This window comes from Lissotriton vulgaris, chromosome 9 (assembly GCF_964263255.1).
Source record: "Lissotriton vulgaris chromosome 9, aLisVul1.2, whole genome shotgun sequence".
NCBI classification, from domain to species: Eukaryota; Metazoa; Chordata; class Amphibia; order Caudata; family Salamandridae; genus Lissotriton; species Lissotriton vulgaris.
In genome coordinates this window covers 625,369,233-625,394,632 of record NC_141697.1, presented here as the reverse complement: position 1 = coordinate 625,394,632, position 25,400 = coordinate 625,369,233, and the positions used below count along the sequence as shown (strand labels likewise).

Sequence of the window (25,400 nt, the reverse complement as noted above, 5' to 3'; positions counted from 1 at the left end):
GACAACAAAATGAACAAAATTGACCAGAGCATTTCTTTCATATAGATTTTTAAGTAAATTGTAAATCACTGCTTTGCCTGCAAAATCCCAACAAGCACTGGCAAGCAGAAAGTTTGGAGACTTTGTTAAAGGTTTATGAAGTTGTATTTGGCTATTATGGCCTGTTTTGGACAATCAATCGCGGCAGGGCAGAGGTTAAGGTCAGCAAGGAGTAAGAGGACAGTTATCTTGTTGCCAAAGTAGTCTCAAACCAAGTTCCAGGCTTTATGGTCGAACCTCCATGGACTTCAATGAAGTGGTCCTCCTGCAAGGGATATAGGATGCTAAAGATGCTGAGGATGCTGTTCAGGGCTTCCTGGGGCTATTCCTTGATCCACAGTACAGGTGGGGTGACTTTGGTCACATGGTTGATGTCCATCAAAGTCCTCTTGTGCCTGGCAAAGGTCCAGTTGCCACTGGACTATTGGTCTTCAGTCAAAGCAAAACTAACGGTTCCATTTAAAGAAAGGCTAGTGTCCATCTTGGGTGACCTACCTGCACTCTGATGGCTAATTCCTGGTCTAGCAAACTCGGGTGTAACTTTTGAGCATTAGGACTTGGTCTCACTTGGTGCACGTCAGCAGTTAGGGGTGATCAAGCAATTGTGTCTACTTACTAGCTATGACGGGCTTCCTCAGCTATTGTGACCATGGTGCAATAACATGAAGTTAGCCACCTGACTGTTGGAGTTCACTTCTTCTGTCTGGGGCTCAGGAGAGACTTTTTCATGAGCCAGGTACCCGGTTACAGTCTTCAATTTGCTAGCCCAAGGATCAGCAGCTGCAGTCCAATTGTAGGTGTGGTCCAATAGTTGGTGCAGCCTCTCTTGCCATGTACAGGGACCAGCAGGGCAGTCCTCTCTCCAGTGCAGATGTATTCTGAGGTCTGGGTGCCAGAGGTGCCATATTTATGCCCAGAAAGTGTCCTTGTGCGATGCAGAATTTACTAGTCAATGGGCTACTATGACTTATTGTGCCTTATGATGACTTCCTGCAATGTGTGACAGACATCTAGCTATTCTAGAGTGCACCATTCTGCCCACTCCCAAGATGGTTGAACCCCTCTCTCTGTGTGTGGAGCTTGGTAGCCCACCCTAGTGGTGTGGCTACCTGAGGGGCAATGGCCCACTGATAAACTGGTTTGGCAGCTGGTCTCCAAAGCCAACCTGTCCAATATTTGCCCTTCAAAGGCATCTTCCACTTTGAAGTTCCCCTTTTGGAGTCACACCCTGTGTAGCTTCCTACCAGGCAGAGGCAGCTCCTCTTCTAACCACAGGCCTCTATTGTTCACACTCCTGGGAGTCATTCACACTTCTCCTCAGAAGGGCAGAATGCTGTCTTGTGGTCTTTATCTGTAAATGGCGACTAGAACACTTTGGAAACAGAGTGGCAACGTGCTCAAAGTAGCATTTTATAAAAAGTTACATTAAATTTGATTTGAGCATCAAGTCGGGTTTAATATAATGATTGTGTGATAGCTTGAAGTACCTACTGTAGTAGTCCCATTTATAAGCTAGCACAGCTGAGTTGCCAGCATGCCACCCTTTGCTCTCCAATGAGGCTACTAGCTTTTCCACAGTAAAAACAACAATTTCGTTTTTTTACTGTTAGAACATTTTAAAATACATGTCCTACATTTTAATACACAGCACCTTGTCTTAGGGCTTGATACGCCTCCTGTGGGGGTAATATATATATTAAAAATAGAGGCTTGGGCGTTTGCCATTAGTTTAAATGGCAAAGTCAGTTTAAAACTGTTCCAGATTGGCATGATAAGTGCTGCAGACCTGGTAGGTTACATTTACTTGCAGGCCCTAGGTACCCTTGGTACCATACACTAGCGATTTATACGGAAAGTTATATCGATTTGGTATAACCTAATCAAACATATACTTTTAAGGGTCAGAGCACTGGCACTGTGGTTTGTCTAGCAGGCCTCAGTGCACTTTCTGTGTCACAAAACCAGCAGCATTAGTCTAAAACATTTGGGGATAATAATGCAAAAAGAGGCATTTCCATACAAAGGGTTTTTGAGCTATGGCAGTGTTCAGCCTTACCTTCTACATCTGGCTTCTTCAGCAATATCATGAGCCCATATCTGAGGGTTGTGCTGACTGTTTCAGTTCCCGCAACAAAAATGTTCAGAGTGGTAGCCACTAAGTTCTTCATGGTAAATTCACTGGTCGGGTTCTGCCTTTCCTACAGAGAAAGCCACATTTTAAATGAATGCAAATATTCTATGATGATACTTTGTGTTTACTGAATTATATTTTGCAGTGTTTTTGTAGGATAAAACACAGATGAACGGGCACGTAATCTAGACTGAGGGTATTGATTTTAATTACCATGAAACATATCTGGAAATTATTTTTCATTAGAAGCTGAGGCAAAAAATGGTAATATTTGGAACACTGAGGAGGCACATGGTTTGAACTCATGGATTGCAGATACATGCTCTTTTCTAGGACTTATCTATCATCACAAAAATGACACATTCTGGGAGCGCTTCTGAGGTCTCTGGAGCAGTATGCCAAAATAAACACTGCTCAGTTAGTTGGTTGGTTGATTAGTTGGTTGGTTCTGACTAGTGATGCTGTTTGTGACTTTTATGGAATTGAGAAGAATTTAAAGAATTTCAGAATGCCTATGCATTCAAATGGCTATCACTGATTTCCAGGAGCACTCTCATAGATAACCATTAGCAATAAATGTTATGATTATCATTTGTAAGTCAAACAACCATAATTTTGAAGGGTGTTCCGCAGAACATTATGTAACAGAATGTGTACATGTATAAGCACACAATCCCCCTTGGGTCTGGTGTAATGTTTACAGGGCCTAAAACTATAGATGGAAATTTTAAAAAAATTAACCTACCACTCTCTTGGTCCTAGGATGGAGGTTGCTGTGTGCTAAGAGGGGTTGGAAATAAAGGGTCCCAACAGTCATCCAATAAAGACCAGTACAAATTTGATATCAAACTCATGTAGCTTACTCTCAAGACAGTATAATAAAGGTATAGGATTATCATTGCAAGCCCAAATCTCCTGAAGAAATGTAGGCGAGCCAAAATCATACACACCAAGAGTTCAGGCCTCCCACCTGTCCCTCCCCACTAAAGAATTGTTTCGTATATCTTGACCTCTTATACTGTATTGTATATAAACTGCTATGTCTTCTATTGTACGCCTGTAACGTATATGTATTAGAGTACAAATGTAAATTGTGATATTTATAGACCACCTGTATATCTTTCTAACATTACTGCAACTCCTACTGCAAAGCACTTGGATAACTTTCTGCCTTCTCTTCTTTTTTTGTAATATTCCTTGTTTTTTATTATTGTCAGTATTTCTATGATCATTATTATTATTATTCTGTGTTTGTCATTAGTTTGTTCTTTTCCTGAAAATTCAATTAAAACAATTTGAAATTTAAAAAAAACGATACAGAATAATAATATTAGAATTTGGTTAGCTAAGATCTCTCTAATATGATCTCCTCTAGTCATTAGTAACCCAAATTGGAAATGCACCTTCACTTGCAAGGCTAAATCATGCTAATTGAGTCAAATTAGTAAATTTAGTTTGGTTTATCAAAATGTAGAAAGATAAGTGCATCAATAGATTGCATTAGGTAATAAGACAGAATAATAAAGGTCAAATAAGTATCAAAAGCTCAAGAGTTCAACTGAATTTGCAGTAGGAGATGGATAATCAAAGCGGGAACATGGCGGCGGCAGGCTAACGGCTGCTGTGAGGGTCCGTTCCTAAGCCCTACAGAGCTCTTCGGCAGGTCTCGTATCCTGTATTTTGATGGCAGACTGCGGTTTTGCTTCATGGTGAGATATGGAGTTTGTTCTTGACTAATGATACATTCCGCAATTGTTGAGTTTTCTTTTCCTTTTTCGGTTAGCGGTCGTGGTTTGTAAAACCGCCGAGTAAGGGTTGCAGAGAAGCTGGCGGCGCTAGGACCCACTCCATTGGAATGAGAGGGGAGGACCGAGAGCGAGAATTCGAGCGGAGGTACGCGGAAGAGCCTAGAACGGGGCAGCTGCATCGGGTGAAGAGACACGAAGAGAATTGGAAGCTGGGGGAGACAGGACACGGCAAGGCACACAGCAGCAATTACACGCAAGTAGAGCTATATACTGGAGTTCGGGTAAGCTGTTACAATGCATGGCTGCGCTCGAGAGCAGCCTTCTGGTATCGGGCAGCAGCAGTATTTACACGCCGTGTCCCCACTGTAGTTATAGTGTCTCTTGCTTGTGGTGATCTGGCTGGGTGCATGGAGGCAGATAAAGCAGCGCCTAAGTTTCAGTTCCAGTGCGATTTCCCTGGCTCACAGCCTGCATTCAGTGGTGAATTTAAAGTTGGCTCTCCTAAACTACCCGAGCTGTCTGAGTTGCCCTCTAAAGAGACTGTTTCAGTCAGTAGTAGTAGCGAAAAAAGAAGTGCGGCTAGGAATCGCTATCAGCTACGCTCAAAGCATGAACTAAAGAAGAAGGGGGTTCTAAATACAGCTGATCTGTGCGAGGGTGGAAGTAGCGGTCCGGTTCCCATTTCACCCTGTAAGCAAAGTAAGAGAGGGGGGGCACGAAGGGGGAAGACTAAAGGTTCAAAACAGACCCAAACTGCGAAAGGGACTCCTTCACTTAAAAGCTATTTTAAAATTATGGAGCAAGCAGTGTCATCTGGAGCGAACAACACTGAGGCAAATATCGAGACTAATATTATTACAGAGGAAGGAGAGATAAGAGAGATAAATAACCAGCGTGGGCTCGTGAAGTCCGTAGGAAATCTCACTGAGAGTACGAGCATGACCACAGCTTCCCCTCTTTTAGCTATTTTTCCTCTGAGTAACAAATACACAACCTTGGATTTAGCTAATTCTACAGAGGTACCCGAGGCAGCTGAAAATGAGGGTCCAGTACAACCTCCCCCGAACTATACCGATATACATCAAATACCTCAGAATACAGCACCCCAATCTTCTCTGGCAGTCCCTCATATAGTGCATACATCGGGTCTGGAAAATGATGGTCTCTTCTCACCCTTAAATGAGGAGGCTGGGGGCCGCGGAGGAAGTGCTGAGACAGAGAGAAGCTTGGGCTCTTTACTTCACTCACTAAGAGGTGATTTGTTGGAAAGATTTGAGATTTCTGAAAAGAATCAGAAAGGACTACATGACAGATTCGACCTTTTGGAGGCCAAAATTGAGGGTATTAGTGTTAGAACAAGTACTCTAGAGGGGAAAGTATCAGTACTTGCAGAGTCCTCAAAAAATAACTCTAAAGATATAGCTGCCTTAAAAACTCAGAATCAGACTCTAACAATGGATCTGGAGAGGTTAGAAACTCAACAACGACGTAATAATTTGAGGATCTTAAAAATTCCGGAAGGGGCAGAAGTGGAAGATATCAAGGGATTTGTTTGCAGATTATTGCGGGAAGATATTCTTAAAGACAGACCGGACATCAACCTGGAAGCTGAGATTCAGCGGGTTCATAGAGATCCATTTAGGTTACATCCAGATCGAAAGGCGCCTAGGAAGATCTTGGTATACTTTCAGACTTATAGCATAAAAGAGTTGATTCTCACTAGGTGTTTATCTCGTACCTCCTTACATTTTCGTGCTAATCCCTACCACATCAGATCGGATATAGGAAGCAAAACTGCTCAAAGACAATGGGAATTAGGCTCTAGGATGCCAGACTTACGTTCATACGGTGCACAGGTCCAAATGAAATTTCCAGTGCTCCTCAAAATTATGTGGAATAATAAAATGTATACTTGCCATTTTCCTGAGGAAGCTGATGCAGTTTTGACTAGGATGAAAGAATCGGAAGAACAGGAGGAATAGAGTGTATCTAGGGTGTCCATTGGGGTATCCATTATACCTCCTATTATTTGCCCAACTTCAAGTGAGTTTAAAATAGATGAGAGTGAGAGTAAAAAAAAAAAAAGGGATAAAAAAAAAAAACATAACATGCTGTGGGGTGACTGATAAAGGTTTTGTGGGAAAAAAAAAGAATAATAATCAGGAAAAATAATGGGTGTGGTGAGGGGAGACTCAGTAAAGTAGGTAGATAAAAAAAAATATATATATATATATAAGGGGGGAAAACTCCAGGTAAATAAATAAATAAAAACAGGTATAGACGGGGATATAGAGACCGACATTTCTTCATGGGGAGGGCATCAGTGGTTCGGGGCCTCTTAGGGCGTATTTTCGCCAATCAGGAGGGAAGGGTTCCCCGGGGGGTGGGGGGGTAGGTTCACAAGGGTTAGGGGAAAAAAGCAGTTAAAAAAGTCCTCATGTGCCTTAAAATATTATTTTTTTTTTAAATTCAATTGCCAATAGATATGCTCGGGACAAGCCACAACTCATAGTTTAAAATTCCGATATGTCTCAAGTTAGGCATACTAAAATCCTTTCCTGGAATTTGAACGGTTTAGGAAATCGTAAGAAACAATTAAATGTTCTCCATTTCCTGGAGAGTAAAGGGGCTTCCTTGATTTTCCTACAAGAGACCCATTTGGAAGCAGATGAATGTAGGAACATTTTTACTAAGAGCAAATGGGTTCAAGATGTTTTTTGTTCTAAACAATTAGGTAACACGAGAGGGGTGGCAATAATAATTTGTGCAAATAAAGGAATTGTTATGCATGACTGGGCCACAGATCAAACAGGCAGGTGGTTAGTCGCAGTTGTTTCAATTTGTGCAGTTAAATTTCTATGTGGGGTTTACTATGGCCCAAATGATGATAAGCCATGTTTTTTACAGAAATTAGAAAAACATATGTTGCAATATACTATACCTATCGTATTAGGAGGTGACTTCAATTTGTTATTAGATCCCGCAGTAGACCGCACCTCTAAATCTAAATATAAATGCCCTAAGAAATCTTTGTTAGCCTTGAAAAATATCATGAAGGAGCATCTGCTATGCGATGTGTGGAGAGCTAAGCATGGTACCCGTAGTGAGTTTTCTTTTTATAGTAAAAAATACCATCAATTCTCTAGGATAGATTTCTTTCTGGTTAATAGATCACTGCTTGCAGATATTAAATCCATTTCTTATATTCCAATCGGGCTGTCTGACCACTCAGTAGTTGAGTTAAATATTAATTTCCAAAAGAACTTTTCAGAATATAGGTGGACTTTGGATAGGACCATTTTGTTAAAGGAAGAGTATAAGATAAAAGTCAAGGAGAATATACTAGAGTTCTTTTTGCTTAACCACAATACTGCCCCAGATAACATAATATGGGACGCATTTAAATCTGTATTAAGAGGTATATATGGTTCCCAAATGGCTCTGACTAGAAAGCTAAAAAAAAGAAATGGATACCAATGATCTTATAGCGATTAAACTAAAAGAACAGCAACTTCTTTCCGCCATCCCCAATGATCAATCTGGTATATCAAGATTGGAAAAAGAACTTTCTGAGTTACAAATAAAGTTCAGGTTAAGAAATGAAAAAATACTTAGAGATAAATGGGAAATAAGCAAACTAAGAAATTTTGAATATGGGGAAAAATGTGGGTCATTGCTAGCTTGGAAAGCCAGGTCGGAGAGGACCAGGAATAATATCAAAATCTTAAAACAAAGAAGAACGGGTCTTGTTCTGTCTGAAGATGGCGAGATTAAGGAGGAAGCTAGATCCTTCTACGAAGAACTCTATTCAGAAAATATTAATAACTCAACTGATGAACTAGAAAAATTGGCGATCCTGGGACACTTACCACAACTACGCAATGAAGATATAGCCTTCCTGGTAAAGGAAATAACTGAGGGGGAGATTAGATTGCAAGTGAAAAAGATGGCAAGGAATAAAGCAGCAGGTCCAGACGGTCTGCCAATAGAGATCTATAAGGACAACATAGATGAAATCTTGGGCCCACTACAGACATTATTTAACAATATTTTTATTTAGGGAAAACAAATTCCGCCCTCTTGGTCAGATGCTACAATCTCATTAATTGCAAAACCGAATAAAGACCCGGAAATAATAGGGTCATACTGACCCATTTCACTTTTGAACTCTGACCTAAAAATGTACTCGGGCATATTAGCAAGCAGATTGGCTAAGGTTATAAAGACTATTATTCATCCTGATCAGCGAGGATTTATTCCTGGTCGACAACTGAACGAACTTACATTTCAAGTGATTGGCACGATAGACTATGCAATCCAGAAGGAAAAGCCACTTGCGATTGTGGCAATAGACGCTGCCAAAGCTTTCGACCAAGTGAACTGGCCTTATCTATGGAGAGTGATGAAGAAATTTGGCTTTCCTGAGATTTATATAAAAGGCATTGAAACGCTATATAGGGGCCCGAGAGCTAAGATTTTGGTGAATGGGGGTTTGTCAGAGTGGTTGAATGTCTGCAGAGGGACGAGACAGGGATGTCCCCTGTCTCCATTATTGTTTGATATGTATATCGAGCCCTTTGTTTGTGTTTTAAGGCAAGATCCCATAATCTCTTCATTTAGTATTGGAGAACTATCTATTAGATCTGCACTATATGCAGATGATCTTCTCCTTTATACCTCTAATCCACTAGTAGCAATCCCAAGATTATTTAGTCTAGCTGAGGATTTTGGTACTGTTTCCGGTTATTCCATTAATCGGGATAAAACTGAGGTCATGTGTTGGAACATCCCAGTTCCCATTCCAGAAGCTAAACCAAAGATGAGATATCTGGGTATTTACTTAACCCAGAAATTGGAGGAAATTTCTAATACTAGTTGGGAAGAGGTAATAAAGGAGATTAAAAGACTTTTATCTAGGTGGAATGCACTTCCTTTCAATATTTATGGTAGAGTCAATTTAGTTAAAATGATTATCCTACCTAAGGTGACGTTTTTGTTCAATTCCATTCCTTTAATATTTAACAAAAAATATATTACTAATCTGCAAAGCAGGATAGGATCTTTTATTTGGGCAACTAAAACTCCAAGGATAGCCTGGAAGAAGTTGAGGAGAGGATTGAAAGTAGGTGGATTATCTCTTCCGGACTTATTATTTTATTGTTATGCCTTTCAACTTAAAAATTTTAGGTTATTAGCCAATAAATTGGACTCAACTTCCAACAGTTTGCTGTTTCAGGCAATGCTGCAAGATCTACCATATGATGCAGACTTTTTTTTGTTTAAATTTGGTGATAAAAAGTTCTTCAAAAAGGTTAGACTAAAGCTTTTGAAGGCTGCTCTATATTATTGGACACAGAGCTGCAAGTTATTGCATATTCCCCACTACCATTCATACGCCCCGATCTGGGATTCCCCCGGCACCCCTGAATATTTAACTGACCAATTGGCCCTTCCCCTGAAGAGAGCTGGTCTTTTCAGATGGGGAGATTTTTGCGATGAATCAAGAGGTTTAGATTGGGACTTTTTGGTTGGTATAACCGGCGGCACTCTCACGAGATTTAAATTTTATCAACTTTCTGCCTGGTGGGGAACCCAATATTGGGGTACTAATGACGAAAATCTTTTTTTGAGATTCATTAGTAGCTGTAGTGGTAAGAAAGGAGAGACCGCCCAATGCTACAAAACTTTATTAGATCACAAAGATAATCTGGAGTTGGAAATTACCAGGCTATGGGGTCTTAGTATGGTCCCGATTACTGATAACTTGGAAAATTTGGAGAAACTGTGGACAGACTCCTTCTTGATATCTCAGAAAGCAATCAAACCGTCCAATTTAAGAAGAAATCATTTATACACAATGTATAGAGTATATTGGACTCCAGCTAAGCTTTCCAAGTTGTCAGTAACTCTGTATCTTTGTCCCAGATGTAACTCACAAGATGCAAATGATATCCATATGTTTTTAGATTGCCCTAATATAAGCAACTATTGGGGGCAAGTGTGTAAGTTTCTGGAGGAGGTACTATTCTTTCCAATTATATGTACCCCCAGATTGGTATTTTTTGGTCTAACTCCGAATTATGTTGTCAATAATTACATATCACAATTTATTTTTTATGTAATAGTGATCGCTAGAAGAGAGATTTGTAAAGTTTGGAAGTCGGCGCTCTCTCCGACGTTTGCAGACTGTCTCAAAACCATCATGGGGGTGAGTAAATTAGATACTTTATGTGGGGGCGAAAAGTCTGCTAAATTATGGTTGATGCTAAAAACCTGGAGCGAAAAATAATCCTAATAGTCCAATGATTATGCCAGAGGTCTTGTGGTCCTGTCCTTCCTACGCAGCAAGCACCAGTACAAGAGGAAGTTGGACGGGTAACAACCCTACCTCTGGGCAATCTTCAAAGGCTATCCACAACCACAAGGGCCGTAACAGAAGGTTGTGTCAGTGGCTTGAAGAGCGCTAATTCAGAGTATCAATTTACTGGTGGCATGTATGAGGACACATAAAAAAAAAAAAAAAAGCTCAAGAGTTCAGAAAGGGACATGAATTTGCCAGTTTGAGTAGTCCCCGAAGGAAGAGGCCACTAAGCGCATATATCCTTTCGTCAATTCAGGAAAGAAGCCAGATGAGTCTGCATCAGGCAAGTTAATTTGCCAGGTAAATTCTGCAAATCTCTGTTACAAGTTCTTAATCAGCTGCTAATTCGACTGCTTCTGGCTAAATAGGAGAGATTATCCCTATTTGACTGGTGGGCGTGTAAATAGGTGGCAAATTTGATTATTTACATGGTCGCCGACTAAATAGCCAGCCTAAGTGAGTCCTGACCATCTAATAGTGCTCCTCCTGGCCTAGGCTCTTGGAAGCAGTGTTAAATGTGCCCAGATAGCCTGAATCCAAAACTTGAAACTTCGAACATTTCTCAAAAAGAGACTGAGGGGCATATTTATGAGATTTTTGGTGCACGGCAGCACAGCAAGTTACCTTGCTCCACTGCCCTGTATCACACGGAAAGGGCAGGAATGCACCGTATTTATCCAATACCATTCCTGTCCATTTTCCTCTGCATTGGTGCTATTTTGGCAGCCTAGCACCAATGCAGGTGCACGGGTGCTTGTGTTGTAGGCAGGTTTGCTTTTGTGCAAGAAGGGGCATCTTCCTGCACAAAAACAATCCTGAGAGTCATAAACATATTTCTCGTTGCTACTCCTCCTCTGGAGAGGCATATCTTTTTGGTGAATTCCCAGGTTTACCAGGTCTAGTAAATCTGGGAATGTGTTGACAACCATGGGAGTTGTGTGGGAACTCCCACCGCAAAGTCAATGGAACCCCTCTCTTGCACAGAGTAATGCAATACAGCGATTTGCGCTGTGTGGCGTTACTCCATATTTTAGAAGCCATTCAAAGCTTATGCAAAGTGGCTTTGCATGGCTTCAACAATATGACTTAGGGGTTTGCGTCACGCATGTACCATGTTCCATAGTTCCGAGCATGACGCAAAGCTCTCATAAATATGCCCCTTAGTCCGAATGCAACCTCAACCCGCATCTCCTCAATGACAATGCCTCCTCAGACACCGTCATCTGCCTGTTTACCTTTACCTTTTTAGACATTTTTCTTCAAATGTTTTCGAAGTCCAAGGCTAAGCAGTGACCGGGCCCTATCATGTATACAAACCCCGCTCTATCACAGTCGGCAATAACTTTCGACTTAGCCCCAGTCTCGTGTGACTTGTTGTCCCCGGTCCTTGCTTGGATTTCGATGTCAAATAATGTATAATTGTACCCTATTTTTCTGAATTAATGTGGGATTTTTCTTGTATAGTGTTTTCACTTTATTACTGTTTAAGTGCTGCAGAAATACTTTAGACATTGCTTCTAAGTTCAGCTAGACTGCTTTTGGGCCAAGCTATCAGAGAGTTAAGCACAGGTTAATTTAGTGACTTTTTGTGGTTCACCCTGACAAGGATTGTGAAAGTTGCTTGAGCAGGGTTTTACCCCTCTCAACAAATAACTCAATTACTCACACAACCCAACTCAGGAGTTGTTAGTTCATCAATGATTTGTGACAGCAATTGAAGTCATAAATGCTCAATAAATTCCTTTTCGAATCACAAAAGGGTTGGTGAACCCCCTCTCATGAACCCTCATTATTTGCAATTCAGAACCTATTCAGTAACTATTACAATAGACCCGTCCTCGGCATCCCACGACATGAACACACCACCCAATACCTGCTAGACCTCCTCTGGCTCCCTGTCAAGAAGAGAGTAACCTTGAAGCTACTCACCCACACCTACAAATCCCTCCACAACACCAGACCCAAATACCTCAACAAAAGAGTCTCCTTCCACATACCCAAAAGAAAACTCTGCTCTGCTGACCTTGCCCTAGCAGAAACCCTGCGCATCTGCAGAACCAGAGCAGCCAAAGCCTGGAACGAGCTCCAGGTCAGCATCAGACACTTCTCTACTCTGCAAATCTTCAGGAAGAGCCTCAAGAATTGACTTTTCAGCTGACTTGGAGCTGCACCCCCCTGCGTCTTGAGACCCTCACAGGTGACTAGCGTGCTTTAAACCCCCTGATTGATTGGTTGATCAATTTATTGAAAAGGGTTTTGTGCAGAATAAGCACTTTTGTGGTCTTAAACCATGTGATTTTGCAACATGACAACCTTAGTGCTAAAACTGGCTTATATGCAAGCACTAAAGTATATGTAGGTCTTGGCAAAACTTTAATTATGCAGATATATTTGGAGTTATTTTGGTAACTGAGCATATCTCTTGCGATATTACCAAAAATGACACAATTGCGGTCAATTACATAACTAAGAGTAATTTGAATCAAAAATCCTACCGCAGTTGCACAGGAACAACAACCGTGGAAAATCTGAGCAGCTGCTGCTTTTCTTTTTCTGTTGCATTTAGTGCTATTGCACCCTTGGGTCTATGTAGTTACACTGCAGCGAATTACGCAAGTTTTGCCCGCCTCTATTTATAGGTCTAAAGGTCTCAAATTGTTGAATGTTTCCAAGTTCTTTTGGCAGACATGGCACAGAATGCTACTCCATTACATCATCGGCCAAGAGCAACTTTGGAGGCCCATTATGAAGCTATCTCATGCTCCACATATGCTCCTTCTCCTTTACATTTATCTGCAGAGAATGAGTATGATAAAGATGTTTAGAACCTTTGTAAGTCTAGTTGAAGCTATTTGTCCTTCTACAGCTATGAACTCACACCTACTCACAAAGCCATGGAAATGAAACAGAGACAGGTAGAGAATAAAAAAGGCCCCATGTTACCATAACATCTCTTTTCTACCAGCAAATCAGTACATTTTGGTATTACTTATTCTGGTTTGGTTCCATGAAACACATCATGCTAAAACACCTAGAAACAATGATTTGTAAAAGCAAAGGCCAAAACTGGAAATGTTTTATCTCATTGACATAGTGTTATCTGATATTTAGGGTGATCTTATAAAAATGAAACAATTACATAAGGACAACACAGCATAATTGAGAGACCTCATTGCAATCTCATGATGGAAGGAAGAATGACTAAGGGTCTGAATAATAGTTTGGGGGATAATAACTCAGCCATCCTGAGGGACCTATGACACCGAGTTGTCAGCAGGTCCTGTGTACAACTCTGTACATTGACAGGAGCTGCTGATATGGTGATTCCGCTTTATGCAGAACATTTTTGACAGGAAATCCCATCAGACTTGATGGCCGGTTGGCGAACTTTAAAAACATTTTTGTTTTTCAAAACCAAAGTATGAGTTAGATTTTTCAAACCAAAAACATTACGGCCTCCACACGCTAAGAGTTTTGGGACCATCATTTGCTTTCCTGTCCCTTGCAGCCAGGTTTTATCCTAAGTAGGGTGAGTGGTGTAAAGTCTGTCCTCCAATAACCACCTCCTCTGTTAAGCCACCAGTGAAAGTATTCTGTCGAGGAGCCACAAGCAATAAATGGAACTATAATACATTTTACTGAATGGCATAATGTCATTGGAATATGAATGAATATTCCCAGTAAATCAACAAAAGACATGACAGCCATCACACAAAAGAAAACAAACTCACAGAGATATTTTATTCATTGACATTATTACACATATTGTAAGAAGTAAGAAATAAGACACTGAATAACCAGAGACATTTGTGACCTCCAGGAGTGTGACTTACGAATTGACCATTTCACAGTTCCATTTTTCATACTCATTTTCCAGACAGGTGATGTGGATCCACTGGTGAGGTTTCAAAATTGATTTGGGGTACTTCTCTTTCAAATGTCATTTCTGGCTTTTGTTCAAACACAGCCTTTGTGCTAGTTGATAGGTTTCACAGAAGTATCACTAATGCTGGCCCCAAGCAGGAGCATCCAAAGCAAAGACACAATCAAGCGTGAGATCTTAGAACCTTGCTAGCTTTAACCCTCCTGGGCAGTCTCCAAGCACAGACAAAAAGGTTAGCCATGCTTAGAAACGTTATTACCTTTAACAAGAGCAATCTCTGAACTACCCCTCCCTTACAAACTAGAGTCTTGGGTATACCACCGACACTTTTACACACAATAGTCCAACTCCATTCGAAAACATGGATCAGAATCCAGTTAGGTGAAGGCTCCCACATTTCCAGGAAAATAGGAACCAAGTCCGGTGCTTAGCAAGGCTGTGTGCAGACTCCACTCCTTTTTAACTTGTTTATATCAGACTTAGCTCCGTCACTTGATAGTGTTAACTGCCACCCCCCTCAACTAGACGGAACCCCCATCAGTAACCTGATGTATGCCGACGACTTGGTGTTGCTAAGCCACACAAAAGTGGGCCTACAGTGGCTCGATGAACTGCTTCCCTATACTACAAGAAACTCTCTTAAACTGAACTTGCTAAAACCTAAAACAATAACTTTTGGGAAGCAAAAGAGACCACGTGGAGGGTGGTACTTCAATAATGTAATGCTTGAATCAACACCTTACTATAAATATCTGGGAATCTTTCTTGATACCAGATGTTCATTTGTCAAGGAGAAGGAATATTAAGGACCAAAGCCTTGTGATTAGAGGCCGCCTCCACGGAACTGTCAAAATAGCTACCTGGCCCAAGCCTAACCCCAATGCTGAAAGTGATGAAGGCGAAGATAATCAACAATTTGTCGTATGGGCAAAATCAACATTTTTAAAAGTGCTTTTCATCTGCCAAAATCAGCTTAGCCAGCCAAATCCGACTCGAACTGGGCCTACTAGACCATCATGGCGTAGAGCCTGGTGCGCTTATAAAGTTTTGTAACAGACTGCGCCACGCCTGTGAGGGTTCCCTGGAGGCCAGAATTTGGCAGGAAATATAAAAAAAACAGACCAGCCAGAAGTATCAGCAGTACCCGGATCATAGTTTACAACCATTTGGAGTCAAAGATCTCTGGGGAACAAAGCCCTCCCAGCTGGTACTACAGGTTGCCATCAAGAAGAGCGTCAGACTGTGTTTTTTCATTCAGACAGTCAAAAAGGAAACACGCTTGGGCAGTAATTTCCAATTTCAAATGAGTCGTCCTATTCATCAAGCACATTTGCACTGTATTGGAAACAAAAGATTTTATCTCTCAGGATGGGTGACTGGCCTTTTTTAAAGAAGCTTCCTGAATGGTGCCGCTCAGGCAATAGCATCAAGTGCAGGATGTGCAGCTATCACTGTGAAACAATGGAACATATAGTATGTGTATGCCCCGCAAAGCTTATAGTCAGACGGTCATCATTGTGGGAAGAATGGATCAGGCTAAGAGTTCGATCATGCCGCCGAGCTATAATAGCTGCCTTAAATCCAAACAACACCAAACTGAACAATGGGTTTACTAAATTTATCAACAAGGCGCCAAAGCTGTTGGGAGACACCAGTGGTGCCAAATCTCCCTTACCTCTGCAGGGCGGCACCCAGTCTGCAGGCTCAACAAGAGAACCCTAGACTGCCAATAATAGCCGATCAGACCTTGGCTTTCAAGCTGAACATCACTTGTTTATAATATTTTTGAGGGTTTTTAAGCAATTATAAGCTCTGAATATTTTATCCAGTGATCATTTCTAAGAATTAATCAATTGTGTCTCCTAGTTGAACATTATCTGTCTACAATGCTTTTGATGGTTTTAAGCAACTTACAAGTTCTGAATTTTTTATTCAGTGGTCTCTTTTATGAAATTGAATGCGTTTTTAAATTGTAATGGTTTTTTAATCAAATACAGTCTTATAATATAATACAAATACCCCTCACTTACAGCATCTATTCTATGTCATCATTCAGGAATAATTCATAAGGAGTTAATAGTTAACAAGGACCATAGAGAATTTCTGTGGGCAGCCTTTTATCCATCTTCCCTCACTTCACTGTCTGCGTCTCTATCCTCCAGGCACAAGGATGCAGTCAATACACTTCTATTGTCTAGGTTAGCTATATCCAGTCTTCATCACGTCATGCAAGATGCATCCCACCAGTCCATGCACTTTTACTTTCACCACACTCAGAGCCTTACAACTACACACTTGCTACACATCACTGTATCAGTATCAGTATCATTGATCTTTATTCGGATATATGTTATCCATAAAAGTGCACACGTTTCACATAGTCCATCGTCAATAAAAGTTATAACTAGACATTGATTATATTACCAACTTATCGTTTAAACATTTCTCATAGTCAATTACATAATCCTTCAACAATAAAATTTTGAAACCAAATTCAATTCCACAACTAATCGATAAAATATTACAAGGATATCGCCCATAGTCAATTGCCGCTTCAATACTAAAGTGCCAAAGTGTGATGTGCAAATATGCAGAGAGCAGGCAGATTAATAGATCACATTCAAATTACAAATAGCAGCATTGTGTAAAAGTGCCAGTGTGCAAAAACAAGAAAAATTGTATAAGAAATTATCTAAACAAGGTACTCTATGCACTCACATATTAATGGTATTACATATACCCCTATTTAAAAATACAATCCAAAAGTATATATAAAGTACAACCTGGTCCAACATTCAAGAATTCATGGAGGAGCATGAGCGGATAGCCATTTTCAAAAAAGGTGCATACTCGGTACATTAAATCATAATTTTTAAACTGCAGAATTATTTTATAAGCAACCTTAAAGTCCGATATCCCCTTTGACCAAAAAACAGTATCAATAACAGCATGATATGTTTTTGATAAAAAGTACAGAAAAACAAAAAATGCAGCATGGACTGTTTTCCTAAGTTACCACAAGGGCAAGCCAGATCATCGATATTTGGTTGATATCATAAGGGGAAACACAGCAGATATTTTATTGTACCTGATCTAAGGCGAAAAAGAAGGCTTCGCTCCCAGCGAGTAATATCTCCTAGCAAATAACTAGCGGGTAAATAGGATAACGGTCCGCCTTCTTCTGCCATTGATATGTATTGTCCCACGGATACTTTAATAGACTCCTGGGAATGTCTTATGTCCCCATAGTGTTTATATAAAATTTTACGGATAGTCTTTCCATTGATTCTATCTAATTGGTCGGGGTTGTAAAAAATATGGCTAAGATTAATAGCTATCAAGTTTGACCGTACTTCTGCAATCCACGGTATGTCACCACCCCTGTCACATTTTAGGCAGTCAGCCAAGATTTCCCTTGTTAACGTGACTGCTGGATTCTGCCATACTTTTAGCCAAAACATGACAGGGCGGGACCTAATATAATCCTCCAGGTAAGGTAATCTTAGCTCATTATGACAAATAAAAGTAGATAACGAAATTGGTAGACCTAAAATTCTCCTGCAAAATCTATTTTCTTCAGCTTGGACGCTTTTCAGATTCATATAGCTCCAGATTTCAGCCCCATAAGTCATAACTGGTACACATTGTGTCCTATAGATTTTAAGTAGGGACAGTAACACCTCAATTCTTTTTGGTTGAGGGAGGCGTATAACTGAATTTATTGCTTTTAAAAATTTGGTTTGTCTATATGCCAGATGCTGTGTCCAGGACCCGTTATCTGAGAACTGTAAGCCTAGATACCGAAAAGTGCGAGTGCTTCGCAAAGAATCTGTGCCCAAGATGATAGTGTTAATAGAACGTTTTTTAGGGCCACAACACATTAAAACAGATTTCTTAAAATGTGTACAAAGGTTCAGATTATTCATAAAAGCTACAAAACCCCTGATTAAAATGTGTAGGGCATTGGGTGTACACCCCATTAAAACAGCGTCATCCGGGTATAGTAGGGAGGGCAGTTTATTACCATTGATTATTGGGACGTCTGTAGTTTGGATGGACAGTGCATTATGTAACTCATTAATGTATAAAATAAATAAAAGTGGGCCAGGGCGCACCCTTGTCTAACGCCTCTGCCTGCTACTATGTCCCCTGAAACTGCCCCATCCTTGCTTATTCTCACCCGAGCCCTAGGATCCCAGTGTAAATATGCTAAAAAGTACACCATATCTTTATCCAACCCATAATCTAAAAGGCAATGCCAGAGCCTGGATCGATTAACAAAATCGAAAGCGGATGTGAGGTCCATAAATGCCAGGTAAAAGGGACTGTGTCGGGCGATGGTATATTTCCCTATGATTAAATTAAGATTCATACACTGTTCCATCGTTCCAAGATGACTTCGGAAACCCAACTGGCATTTATTTAGTATGTTTGCATCCTCTGCCCAGGTTCTGATCTTATTAAATAAAACTCTCCCCAATATCTAAAGAGTATTATCAATTAGGGAGATTGGTCTATAACAACTTGGTTTATATTTATCTCCCTTTTTAAAAATGGGGACGATTACAGATGTGGACCAGGTGTTTGGGGTCTTTGTTGTTATTAAATTGTTAAAAACATTAAGTAGCAATGGAGCCCAAAACTCTGGCCTAGATTTTATAAGATCGATTGGAAGCCCGTCCGGGCCTGGGGCTTTATTTCCCCAGCTCTGGTCTATTGCAACCTCAACTTCTGTCAGAGGTATTAGAATTTGGACAGGGTTATCATTTTCGAAGATGTCTTCATATTGGGATGAGGAAGCGTATATTTTTTTAGAAGTGGGCTACCCACGCTTCGCTTGTTATATTACAGCTTAACGGGGTAGATACAGTGCCAAACAGCTCTTAATGATTTAGTGGCTGATGAGAAACCGTTTGTATTGTTAAGCTTGGCAGCGCAAGCCAGGTTACTCCAATGCTCTTTTAAAACCGATATCGCCAACGCTTTACTGCACTTTTATAGTTATGCCTTAGTGCTCTAATAAGGTCAGGGTCTCTGGGGGAAACTGACAGGGCAGCTCTGAGTTCCCTGTTAGCGCTGGAGCAGATGCTATCAAACCTAGGGTCAGATTTAGGTGTGGCTATGGGTCTAGAAATTAGTTCTTTAATGTCTGCCTCTGGGTTAGGATCAGCAAGTGTGAGACAAGTCTCACAAAGTGATGGATAGGTTTTTACAATCTTTTGGAACACTTTCGTGCAGTTCGTACTCTTCCATTTAACTCTTAGGTTATCAGTAGAGACAACTAGATTACCAGCCCCTGGCTCCTTTCTAATTCTGGGTCTAGGGGCTTCCCTAGAAGAAACTAAAATAGGATTGTGGTCCCCAAAAGTTGATGCCCTGACCTCTGCCGAAACTAAATGATCTTCCAACTGAGCAGATATAAAAACATAATCTATAGTTGACGCTTGTCCGGAACCTCTATAAGTAGGTATTAAGTAATCCTCATTATTTATAGCTGCAATATCCATGACATTTAAAAGACTACTGTTCGATAAGTGGGATATTAGTGCATGTTCTCACTTGCATGGATTGGCTGGGGTATGTTCGGTGGGACTGACAATATTTCCACCAACTATTTTTGCATTAAAGTCACCACCCAGACATATCCCTACCAATTTATACTTTTACAGCAAGTTATCCATGCCCGAAATAAAATGAAAAAGATTAACAAAATTAACATTAGGGGAGGGTAAAAAATCATTTTTGGAAAAATTAATAAAACAGATAGAAATACCCCATGTGTAGACCAATACTTGGAAGTTAGCATTGTTGGTGGGGATTAATTTCACTCTACCACCTGACACAATGCTGACCCAAATCGATAAGCCACCCGAAGGTCTGCCATGCTTAGGATGAGGGGATATAATATTGAAACACTCATATCCTTCGAGGTATAACTCTTTAGTTGCCCAGGTCTCCTGGAGCATAAGGATATCAAATTGATTTATCATGTTAACCCATTCTTCAATATTTAATTTGGAAGCCAAAACGGCCACATTCCAGCTCAACACCCGTAATTAGGATGAGTCTGAACTATCATCTGATGAAATAATTTCCACCCCATTATTGATATTAGTTATAAAAATGTACATGGGACCATTAAGGGCGGAATCAATCGGTTGGGATTGGGGTAAAGGTCAATCAAGAGTGTCTAAATCAGAAATGGCAGAGAACCTGTTTGTCAGCTGGAAAGAAGGGGCTAGTAAATGGGCATTGTGTATGTGGTGGTCTATAAAAGAAACCAAGAGATAATACACAAATGTTTGTGGGTAGGGGGCGAATAGTCTCTCTAGCATTCAGTATATATCTAACGATGCCTGGGCGATGAAAATTGATGACATTGAAATCGCCCCTAATAGTTTTTTCTGCTGGTCCCACCCATCCTACCCTTCGTACCATTATGATATCCTCTATATCAGACATCCTATACCCTTTATATTTAGTCAGCCAATCCATACATTTGTTCCGTGATTGGTCCCAGGATTCTGATTTATTTTTCTTTAATGGGGGTACTACTGCAAGGATCAAATCGTACGGGCAGGAAGCGGGGGTAAGTTTAAAACATCCTTATTAGGCTCCACGTCCCCGCTGGTGCGAGTGTCGGCTGTACTCGTATGGACTGTCGGGCCAGCATGGGCATCACTAAGGGTTATATTTTGAGTGTTGGCAGATCCTTTACGAGTTTTAGGAGCTGTGGAGTTTTTCGTTTTACTATTAGTGTAATGGGGAGCAGATGGCAGTTTTGCAGTTTGGGGCGCTATTTGCCCACTCCGAGCTAGGCTTTCCTGAGGACTAGCCTCTTGGGATGGTTGTTTGGAAAATTCCATACAGGGTAGTTTCACCCTGGTAATTAAGGATTCCAAGCAATCTAAACGCTTCCATAACCTTACAAAACTTTCATCTACAAGCCCCTTAACACGTTCATACAGTGTATCGATGATAATGTCCATAGCAGTGTCCCCGAGTGTAAAATTAGAAGAGACAGTCTGTGTGGATTCCGTCTGGGTATGAGCAGAATTCCTTAAAATGTTGAATGCGTCACTGCTAGGGATTGTGTCTACTACGGCCTTCAAGCCTTTAACCCAGGTGTTTAATGTTGCATATTGTGAGTTCTGGCGTGGTGGTTGTTTCCGTTTGGAGCAAACTGGTTTCACTGCCTTCCTTTTCCTCTTCGCCCGCTTACTTCTGGATTAGGGGATATAGCCGGAGTAGCCAGAGCTACTGCATCATTCGAGCAACTCACAGGTACAAGGTCTGGTTCTGCTCTAGTTCCTGTGTGACCAGGCCCTTCCATGCTCAATATGTTCTCTCCAGTTAATGGATGTGCGCGAAGGTCGTCCTCACCGAGTACGGTTGTTTGATCGTCACTAGTCTCAGTATGTACTAAAGGGTGGGATTTTATCAGGCCCAGGGACAAACGTCTTTCAGTCAGCTCAATGTCAGTGCTGCCTAGGTCCATAGCCCTCTCCAGCATAGTGTCTATTCATGTAGTATTACGTGCTACAATGCTTGTATTCCATTTGCCCATAATGTTGTTTGCCCCAAACATTCAATAGATAATCCAAAAGCAACCTACTTGCCACTACAGTGTCCAGCGGTTAATGAAGTGGCAAAATCGAAAGGGGGGTGGCCCAGCCCGGCCTCGGACGGGCACAGACGGGCCCGCACTTGGCCCGGGCTGCGCCCAGTTGTCACCCGCGACCGTCCCGCGTTGCATGGGGGAAGGCGGTGCTTTGTAGTGCGATGTCAGCGTCTCCCCCAGCCACAGCTATGTCCGGTCAAGAGTAGCAGTGCACCCTGGGACCAAGAGTCCCACCAGGATGTTGCGGCACGGTAGAACGCCTCCCGCAGCGAAGAGAGACAGCACATGAGCAGTTACGGGTACAAAGTTTGCTGCATATTTACACACATGGAATGTCAACTCAAAGGTCTGTGTATGATCACACAGACTGTTCTACCTGTTCTTTATGCTTATTGCCTCTTTGCTAGCCTTCCAAACCCTTCTGCCACATATTTATCTTCACCACCCTTCATCAGGTCCCTAGAGTTTTGCAGACTACTAGTCTTGTGCTAATGCTATCACGACTGGTCTTCTTTCCCAGTGCTATCAAAGCTTGCAATCAGAGTTCTTTGCTACTCAGAATTCTCTTTAGACCAAGCTGAGATTATCTATCTGGGGCATCGCTCAACCCCGTTGGGCTAATCTGAGCCTTCAAATAATCCACAGGTCTCCTTTGCTTATTGCCATAGCACTTTTACCCCCTTAGTTAGCCTTTAACCATTTGTGCTATCTTAAGTCATCTAGTTTCACAAACCCTTTCTGCCATTCTTTACTGTGGACACTCCTTTTCACCCATATACTTTTAGAGACCTCTTCAGTTTCTTTGTTACCAGATCAACCATAAGACTACTCTCCCTGCACCAGATAGCGCCTACCACTGAGAGGTCAGATTGTAACAGTACAGACTTTATATTCACTTTGCATGCTCTGTTTTTTCAACAGATACTTACCAGTTCTATACACGGGCTACAAAAAGGTTGATAGCCTAAACAACATGAATAAAAACCATGTACGAAAGAAAAATTCTAACAAATGTGGCACTGAATTACACAGGTGCTCCCAGTCTTCCTCCTTCTCTACCAGGTCCTTCCATCCCTTATAGTAATGGCCCTCCTCCTCATCCTGTTCGAAGTCTGTCTTTCCTGTGTTGCATTGGCTCTCCTGATCCTCATCATGGCCCCGGTCCAAATAGTCCCGGTTACCCTGATACTGGTTTAATGAATCTGGGGTACCTCATTCTAGTCCTTCCCGACCCTTGTCTTCCGAGCCCTACTACTGGACCTTCCTTGTATTAGTCATTCCAGGGCCTCCATATCCTGTAACTACTGATCCCCGCCCTTATCCTGCTAGTCTGCCGGGTCTTTCTCCACCTAACCCTATTGTTTTGGTTTTCTTACATCTTGCCCTCCTAGTCTTCCTGTTTTTAGTTATTCTGATTCTCGTTGCCCTGGTCCCTGTTGCTGTGCTCCACCTGGTACTGTGTCTATGGGTCCTGGTCTTCCTTATTATCCTTCCTGTTAGACCTGGCATCCTTGGCATGGTTTTCCAGGACTTTTTGCCTCTAACTCCTGTGTTTTTTATGCTGTGCTGGATTTTGTTTTTGCTGGCTTAGATGCTTTGGGCACTTTGCCACTGCTGATCAGTTTCAACGTGCAAGTGCTCCCTGTCTAAATTGATATTGTGATTGGTTCTCCCTAATTGGCATATTTGTTTTACCAGTAAGTCTCTAGTAAAGTGCACTGAGTGTGCCAGGGCTGGATCTCAAATGCTACTAGTGGGCTTGCAGCACTGATGAGTAGCCTTGAAAAGAGGTCTCAGGCCTGCCACCACAGTGCCTGTGCGCAGTTTGTTAACTGCCATGTCGACTTGGCAAGTGCATCCACTTGCCAGGCCCTACCCTACCCTTCCCTTTCCTTTCATTTCACATAGGACACCCCTAGGTAGGCTTCAGGTACCTCCTTGAGCAGTGTGCAGTCTGTGTGAAAGGTGTGGCATGTACTGGTGTGTGTAACATGTCCTGATAGTGAAATACTGCCAATTTCATTTTTTCACTATTGAAAGGCTATCTTGCCCATATGACAGTATGGGGAATGCTATCTAACATTTTACAAGCATATCTTCCCATAGGAGTAAGATAAGAAAATGAAGTTTGGTATCCCTGAACTCAGGATTTAAGAACACATCTTTTAGTAAAGATGGTTTTTAAATTGTGTGTTGAAAATACCACTTTTAGAAAGTGGCTATTTTCTTGTTCAACCTACCTGTGTGCCTCAGCCTGTTTGTGGATTGACTGTCTGTCTTTGGAATGACAGGGGCTGGGAGGTGCAGTGACTCCAGGTGTCTGGATGAGTCAGCACTAAGCCTAATAAGTCAGATCTGCATTTGGAGTGATGGGGGAAGTAGCACCTGTACCTGAATAGGGCTGTGCCTGCCTTCCACAATACTGGCTCCAACCCCCTGCGGTGTGTCTGGAGTCAAGGCTCACACTGACAAAGGAGGTTGCTGTGCACTTGCAGAGTGCCCCTCAGAACTGGTTTGAACTAGGCTCAGAGCCCCTTGTACAAAGAGAACAAAGACATTTTGGGGTATAAGTATTAAACCTAAAACCCATGAACTTAAGATCATTCCTGGAATTCAAGAGGAACCTTTGCTAAGGAGAAGAGCTGGCGAGATTGAGGAAAAATACTTCCCTTGCTGTGTGTATTGGGTTGGCCTGCAGTTGCTGATCCTTCCAAGGAAAGGAGAAGGAATTTGCTTTGTGCTGTGTCCTCTGCTTGAAGGAGGACTCCAAGGGCCTGAAGTGAGTTGGCCTCCTGTTCAAAAGTCTCAGGGACACAAAGACTACACCTGCAGCTCCGATGAACTCTGCTGTTGTGAGTTCAGACCTGCCTGGAGGTGCCTGTGCCAGTTTTGGGCCTCTGGAGGTTGTTGCTGCTGTTTGGGAGCTGGAAGAAAGAAGAAACGTGATGATCTACAAAAATAGATGCATCGCTCTTGAGCTGTTTTCTCGACACATCTCTGCAGCACAGGAAGAATTTCCACGCATAGCCGTGCCGCTGTGAGAACCGTTGCAGCGTCTGTTGTCGCTGCAAGAATCGATGCATCGAGGGATCACGGCTGAAGAGGACTAAAGCAGCGCTGCACAACGCTGCTGCATCGACTGCGACACATCCCGAAGATCCACGCATCGTATGTGTGCGGCACGCTTTCCCGATGCATCACCTGCGGGCCGGAACTGGCACGAAGAACTGACGCATCACTCCCCATACAGACCGGAATCGACACAACCCTTCCTCTGCGTTTAGCGGGACTGTCACATCGCCTCCTCAGGGTCTCAGGAGTGTCGCATTTCTATGTTTTCCAATGCTGCAGCTGTTCGGCTTGGTGAACTTTGACACAACTACAGGTACTTAGGTGAAAAGTCACGCATCCATAGTTTTTTATGTTACAAGTTCTTGAAACCTTTTGAAAGTCATATTTTTAACTGTATATGCTGGATTTCTGTTGTTTTGGTTTTGTTTAGTTTAGATAAAGATATTTTATTTTTCTAAACTGGTGTGGTGTCCTTTTGTGGTGTTTTCACTGTGTTACTGTGCGTGTTGGTACAAATACTTTATACATTGCCTTTGAGATAAGCA

At 41.7% G+C, this 25,400-nt stretch overlaps 1 protein-coding gene across 2 annotated transcripts in view; it reads right to left on the bottom strand.

The window, feature by feature from the left end:
• LOC147691983 (cytochrome P450 2C11-like) overlaps positions 1-25,400 on the bottom strand; it is a 401,641-nt gene that overhangs the window by 116,208 nt on the left and 260,033 nt on the right. For both annotated transcript variants that reach the window (XM_086938272.1, XM_086938273.1), the window contains one exon: positions 2,096-2,237. In XM_086938272.1, coding sequence (XP_086794398.1) covers positions 2,096-2,237 — 142 coding nt within the window. The remainder of the gene's footprint in view (positions 1-2,095; positions 2,238-25,400) is intronic.